The 7453-nt window shown below is 44.2% G+C and overlaps 1 protein-coding gene across 1 annotated transcript; it reads right to left on the bottom strand.

The window, feature by feature from the left end:
- Positions 1-504: 504 nt before the first annotated feature.
- Positions 505-7180, bottom strand: LOC120381009 (osteoclast stimulatory transmembrane protein). The gene is made up of 3 exons (XM_039499013.1): positions 6854-7180; positions 4507-5557; positions 505-2537 (listed from the first exon to the last, which is right to left on the bottom strand). Exons 1-3 carry the CDS (start codon positions 6895-6897, stop codon positions 2181-2183), a joined length of 1452 nt encoding a protein of 483 aa, XP_039354947.1. The 5' UTR covers positions 6898-7180; the 3' UTR covers positions 505-2180.
- Between the last annotated feature and the right edge of the window lie 273 nt (positions 7181-7453).

Below are 7453 nucleotides of genomic sequence, written 5' to 3' on the forward strand. Positions count from 1 at the left end.
CAGGGGCTTTCCCTGAACAAGCGGTGGCCCTAGTTTGAGAACCACTGGTGTAGACAAACCCTTGGAGTACTCTAGGTCTACACAGCATTTTGGCGTGAGCCTCTGTGACATACCAGGGTACAATCCAGACTAATGAGTAACTGTGTTGCCCCTGCCCTGCAACTACGGGTGCCTTACAATGCCCTGCTGACATAGTTGCCACCTGGGCCACTCACAAACAGCCCTCCAGCATGCAAGCCACACCCTGAGGGTCTGTGTGTAGCTGCAGCCTGCCAGCCACACTTGGGTTACGCTCTGGTGCTCACCAGCCTGGGTTATACTGCAGGGTGACCCCAACACACTTCCAGTCCCAGATTGTACTACTCAGCCCTCTCCTGGACAGTACAAAATATTTAAAGGGAATAATATGCCATTTTATTATCACAACTAGTTATTCAGACACTCCACTTTAAACACACTGCATTAGATAAAACAGTAAAACAAGGTTATTTTCTTGTACCCATTTTGATTTTATTGCCTCATTCCTTGTACTCCCTTAAAAATCTATCTGTTTGTAGTTAATAAAGATTGAGTGTTTGCTAACACCTAACTTGACAAACTATATCAGATTCAAGCAAAATGTCTCACCACAGGCTTTCAGCATTCTGACTGATCAAACTCTGTAGGCTGGGACCGCTCCCACAGAGTCCAACGAATGCTTCCTTTGTCGCTTCAGGTGCAGTGAAAGCGATGGGTGGAGAAAGAGGGTGCCTGGGGGGTGTTTGTCCCTCCTTTTTATAGTTTCAGTCTCCCTCTTAAAAAAAACATTTCCGGATGGGCACTAGGAAGTAAAGAGTCTGTGTGGAAGGAGGTTCCTTGCCGGCTTTTTCTTACCTGTTTGAGGTTGGTTTGTTTCCCGTCTTGCTTGATGACTCCATTTACTGCTCAAACGCAAATTAAGCAGAGCAGATATTGCTTTGTCTAAGACACACCTTGAGATTTGAAATGTGTCTTAATATCATTATAGTGATACTTTGTACAAAGATTATTACAATAGTGCGGAGGGTGTGAATACAGGGGTGTATTCCCTCCCAGCCTGGGTCAACTGACTCAGGGTAGAGGAGCTTGCACGAGCACTCTAAAAATAGTGGTGTAGCCAACACTGTGAAGTTGTGACTCAGGCCGGAGCTCAGGCTCTGAAGCCGTGGGGGGGACTTCACAGCCTGAGCTCCAGTCCAAGCTGCAACTTCAAAGAGCTGTCTACACCGCTATTTTTAGTGCTAGCATAAGCCCCGCTAACCAGAGTCTGTCAACCTGCACTGAGAGGCTTGCTCCAAAATGCAGTGTAGACATACCCTATGGTGCTTGATAATGGCAGGTCAGTTGCTGAAACCCCATTTTCATTTAGTGTCAGTGTTATGGCCAGTGTCTGGGTAGGTCTGCATCTGGGATCTCCGGATCTAAAAGCGTGAGCTTCCATGGCCTGAGCTAAATGTGTTAACTGAGGCTGGAATAGGCTCATCAACTTGTATATGTGGCCCAGCCACCACTAGGAGGAGACACTGAGCGGCTGTGGGTTACATCACCCGCAGTGAAGAATAGACAATATCCAGGACATTCCAGGCCAATGCCAATCATTGGACAGGAAGTTACATATTTCTCCCCATAGATCAATAAAGTTTTAAGCAATTTCTCTCTCTCAAAATGTATAAATATTTAACATTGCACAAGTGAAACAGACTATAACTCTGCACAAATACATTCTGGGGCTGGGCAAAAACAGCATGATCTTTTTGCAAAATTAAATTCCAGGACAGAGTCAAATTGTGCTTTTCTTGACATTTTTGTGACTTTGTTTTTGCATAAAATATGCAAAATTGTTTTCCTTTTTGCATGTTTTGGGGCCAAATTTGCTCTGCATCAGAATAAAACAAAACATGAGGTTTTTTGCTTATAATAGAGCAAAAAAAAAAAACCATAAAACTTGGCCACTTTTGCAACACTATAGCAACAAAACCCTCCGCCCTCCAATTTTGAGATTTTTGTGGTTTTTGTGCCCATATTTCATATATTCGCTACCCCTGACTTTGAAGACAAAACCCAGGCTGAACTATCCAAAAGAAGATTGTCATGGCATAGCGCCTAAAGCATCCCTGTCATCTTCTGTCATAACATCCCAGGAATGCCAGCATGCAGGATATTTACAAATCCCTCTCAGCTTCTGCAGCGGTTGCTGCTCCTTCTTCTTGTTTCTTTAATAGCACCCTGCAGAGGTACTGGACTCTCTGCTCTTCTTGTGTCTCGAAGAAGGAGGCAGAGATTTTTCGGCGCAAACGTTGTGCATAGGTTTCCAGCAATATCATGGCATAGATGATGCAATAGAGCATTCCGACAGCAAGGGCCACAAAATTGTTTGGGGGGCTTGGCCGTTTCATTGTGCAATCAGCAGAGATGAAGGTCAGATTCTGCTGGTAAGTTCTTTCAAAGTTCACGAGTTGTTCTCCAGAGATGACTCCATTGAAAATTTTCCCGATAAAGGGCAGAGGGTTTATTTTGACCTGAAACAAAAAAAATAAAAGATTCAAGGGAAAGATGAAAAAAAAAACCCACAATCTGACAAATACAAAAATAGCAACTTGGCAATGTAAGAATCACAATTAAATTTTGTACACATCTGGTAAGATTGGGAGATAAAAATGTGAGTAGGTTTCAGGCTATGACTGAGAGTGATAATACGCTTACATGGGTATATGCTGCTTAGCACAATGTAGTAGGATCCTGACTAAGGTCTTAGCTGCTGCCATAAAAGCTGTAAACTGTTTGAGGTGATAAGATTCATTAAAAAAAATTATACTCTTCTAGCAAAGAATGGCATCTGCAGTCACACTCTTTAGCATGAAGGTTAAATAGTTTCTCAATCCACAGGTTTCTGGCTATAAATTGCTTGCCAGTGGTGGCTAGGAAGAAATGTAGATTTGCCCAGTTAAGTGTGTGATGGGAGGATTACACCTGCCTCTGGAGCATCCCAAAAAAAGGAAAGAGATGGGGGAATAATTAAAACAGGAAAGCTAAAAAACAAGAAAAAATGAAAATAGGTTGAGGGTTAAAAATATATATTGAAACTGGAGAGGGTTTGGGGAGTGGGGAGCAGTTCCAGTGAGAATTCTGCTGAAAGCCAAGGGTCATGCTCTTGGCCTGTGTGATTGTACAAGTGTCTAACACACTCTGGGCATTGTATAAATAATAAATCATAGTTCCTATGAACCCAGCGCTAACCACGCTCTGAGACAGAACACTGGACTCCATGAATCATGGGTCTGCTCTGCTTTGGTGACGCCCATATTCCTAAATGGTAGATCCCCACAATTATCACTGTGTAAATGTCTCCTGGTAAAACTCTCCCCGCTGTCATACGCGTGGGTCTGTGGAGCTATGATTCAGTCAGTGCGATCACAACTCCAGGAAGAGGTGGGAAGGGTCCCATTCATCTTTCTAATAAACTGCCCTTTCTTCCTGTCACCAAGAGCCCACTTGTCCCAGAAGAGAGGCAGGATGCAGAGGGCACAGGGTGGCATTCCAGCACCTCATTTCACTGCAGGTGATGCTGTCTAAGGGCTAGATTGTATCTTTACAGTCGGAATCACAGTTTGCTCCCTGGTCCCCTCCTTGCTACTGTTTTATACACATTGGCCCCCAGAGCATTTGGTGGGAGAGGAACCAAGGCTCTGCTCATTCCATGCCCCCAACTCACCCATTCCTTGCCCACCTGCACAGGAGTGGGGTTACCGACCCCAGAGAGACTGTTTTCCCTCCTTCCCTGCTCTGTGACTCACAATGCCGGTAGCCTTGCACATAGGGGGACCAGACGTCCCAATATTATCAGGCTCTGTCTTGCTATCTGGTCATCCTACTTGCCCAGAGGAGAGTAAAGAGGTGCAAAGTGCTTGCCTGACTCTCCCCTACTGGCATGAGGGCAAGAGATGCTCCTGCCCTGAATGACTGACAGCACGTGATTGAGTCTCTTGGATTTTGCTTCACCCCTCCTCCCCGTCCTACCCCAGAATCCCCGAAAAGACCCTTAAGGGCAACCCCTACAAGAACATATGCTTTAAAAGTGAAAGTTTTCATCCCCACATCAGTTGCTTGACCTGACTTCCTCACTTGCCCTATGGGGTTAAACACAAACTCTGGGCTAGTTTTGTCCTTTATTTGTTAATGCAGCACATGGGATTCAGCAGTGATCCCTACAACGGGAGTGGTTGTACAGACCCTGCTCTTTCAGGTTGTTGGCTGGCTTCAGCTGCCATTGATGCTAGTGGGAGTTGAGGGCACAGGAGAGATCCCAATGTTGCCTTACAGAACTATATGTGCTGGAGGCAGGCTGTGAGAGTACACATGTACCTGTCCTGCCTCCATTCTGTCTGTGCAGTTGGCAATAGAACAGCTCAGGCAAATGTCGCTTTGGCTGGTGAGAAAAGCTGGGCAGTCCTTTAGTTAAAGGCCCAAGCTAGGGATTCTGCTACTTACATCATATTTAATGTTGAGCGTTATGGGCACTGTGGGAAACTGAGCCACCTCATTCATTGCTGTATCTGCCAAGTGGAAGGCGACGTAGTCGGTTGCTATGATCACCGCTGTCACCATCAGGACCAAAGAGGGGAGCATCATGCGCACCAGGCACAGCATCATTTCCTCCCGGGACAGCTTCAGGCCTGTGGATCTGATCAGGTTTTTCGGTGAGCTGGTCAGCAGATGGGCTGCTTTCTTGTCCATAGCCAAGCCCTTCAGCTTTTTGGTGATGTAAATGTTGTCAAATCGGAGGTTGGTGAGATAGCTTTTCAAATACCAAGCGGACTCAAAAAGGAGATAGAACAGGAAGAAGCCAGCAGCCGCCCTGTTGGCTACCAGCAATGCCTGTTTGACCAGCAATTCGACAGCAGAGAAATCATCCTTGATCTTCTGATTAGCAATGAGCATTTGCTCCCTCACCCAGGAACTACTGTGATCCACAGCATACTGAAAATGTCCATTCCTGGGCATCAGAAAGTTATCTGCCATTTTGTCAGTGACTTCTTTGACTTGGTGACCAAACTGCGTGGAAGCTTTTCCCAATAGGATTGTTGAGGTCAAAAGGCTTTCTGAGTAATTCTTGCAAATGCATTTAATAACCTGCAGTATGGTTTTAATGTTGTCCATGATGTTTGGTATGGTATTAACTGCCACAATCATGAAGCAGGTGGACAAGAGCAGCCTCCGGCCTTGTTTAGTGCCCAGCGTAGGTATGATTATGGTGAACATGCAGCGGACGGGATGCACCAAGAAGAGGATCAGTAGAAGTAGCAGACTGAAGGAAACAGCAATTGCAGAGGAGAGGTGAAATGGATACTCTAGCGAGGAGAACATCCAGTTATAGAGGAGGCCACCTGTCAGCACAGCAATGCACCAGCACTGAAGAAATAAAGTCAGGAGCTCACTGCAGCTTGAAGGCACCGGCTTTGAGTAGGCAGACCATGCATCTAACATGACTTCTTGTATCTTTGGAAACAGATTGCCTTGGCAATAGCTCCAGACTCTTGACCTATACCAAGAAAAAGCAACTCTGTATTTAGCAGAGTCAATATAGAAATGCATTGATACGAGCCAAAAGTTTATGTCAAAACAGTGACTGTCAGATGAAGCAGAGTGACCTCCACCAAGCTGTGAAAGCTGCTCCTTATGCACTATAAAGTTACTAATAGAAATGGGACAAGAAGAAAGCACTGTCCGACTGGTGTAATTTCTTTTCCTTATTTTTCCTGGGCATTATAATAATAAGGATGATCTCTGTTGGGGTGGCTACTAGCAGACGGCATCTTTGGGGGGGGGTGATGCATTAACAGATCTTTTTTGTGTGCTTCCTTCCCTGAACACATCTTGTCTCTCACTTCTGTTCCTCTGTACTGGCTTTGCTGAACTACGTGTGTGGGACTGGGTAGAATTTCCTTAAAATCATGTGGAACAGGCAATTTCTAGGTATTTCTTGAAAGTTCTAAATTAATAATTGAAGGTCAGTTGCTCAAATGTCATAGTGAATAACATTAAGCTCTTGTGGCATGGATAATCTTTTTGTTCTGAGTATGTGCAGCATCTTGCCCTGTGGGACCTAGGCAGTACAATAATACAAATAATAATAGCTATAATAATATCAACCCTACGGTTATTATGATTAATAGAAATAGCTTACACTCCACCAGTAGTAGATATTTGACCCTGGTATAGAGAAGGCAGACTGGGAGCTTCTGTTCTCTCGGTCTCATAACACAAGAACAAGGGGACATTCAATGAAATTAAAAGGGGGGAAATTGCAAACGGGTTAAAGGAAATAGTGTTTCACACAACATAAACTCCTTGTCACAGGAAGCTATTAAGATTAAGAATTTTAAAAGATTCCTAAAAAGGATGATTGGACATTTCTATGGATATTAGGACTATTTTGAGTTATAATAGTTAATGATGATAAACATTTGAGAAGGGATATTAAACCTTCATGCTTCAGGTTTTAAGTCAATCGCTAACCATTAGAAATCAGGATGTCCCACATCCCTATTGTCCCACATCTGCCTGCTGTGGGATTCTTACACTTTCCCCTGAAGCATCTGTTGCTGACCACTACTGGAGATAGGATATTGGGCTAGGTGGACCTTGGGTCTGATCCAGTCTGGCAATGTCTGTTTTCCTATGACTCAAATCAAATCAGAGCATCAACCGTTATTCTTTGGGGGAGAACATAGAAAAAAGCAATTCTGGAACAATTGTTCCTTGGATTTTCCACAGATAAAATGTCAGTTTCATAGGCACAGAGAGTGAGATGCAGAGGAAAGTGAATTCTACATACCCAGCTTCGAGAAGAGACCTCGTGCTCGCTTGTAAGTGCTCCATGCTTCAGGAAAGTTTCTTGCCACTTAATCCACTCAGAAAGAAACCTCAAGTACAGCTCCCAAAAGGCACAGACAGATGAACTAGGAGAAGTGACCAGCTGGGACTAGAGGGGTAGATTTCAATGAATGGACATTTTAAGAGCCCCAAATAGCAATCACACTATCAGACGCAGAAAAAGTTTAGTCTGTCTCTCTTGAGGAACCTCTGCTGGATTCTAGACTGCTTGTCTAAAAGGCATACAGGGCATTGCACAAATTTGCCCACAGAAAGCAGAAGTGTCAGTTCTCTGAAAAGAACCAAGCAGGTGTCATCGATCTCGAGTCTGTGGTAGAGCTGTTCATGCTGAATCATGTTTGTTGCTGAATGTAAGCCCTTTGATTCTGGTTAGTGAATTGCTCATCAGCTGATCGTCATTTCCTTCCAATATACTTGATATTCAGAAAGGTTTTCAAGAGAGGTTGGGCAGATCATTTTCAGCCTCGGGGATTGCTTGCATTGACCATCTGCTATTTGCATTGTTTCTGTTGCTTGATTGGATAAATTAAGCTTTTTAAAA

This window comes from Mauremys reevesii, linkage group 13 (assembly GCF_016161935.1).
Source record: "Mauremys reevesii isolate NIE-2019 linkage group 13, ASM1616193v1, whole genome shotgun sequence".
NCBI classification, from domain to species: Eukaryota; Metazoa; Chordata; order Testudines; family Geoemydidae; genus Mauremys; species Mauremys reevesii.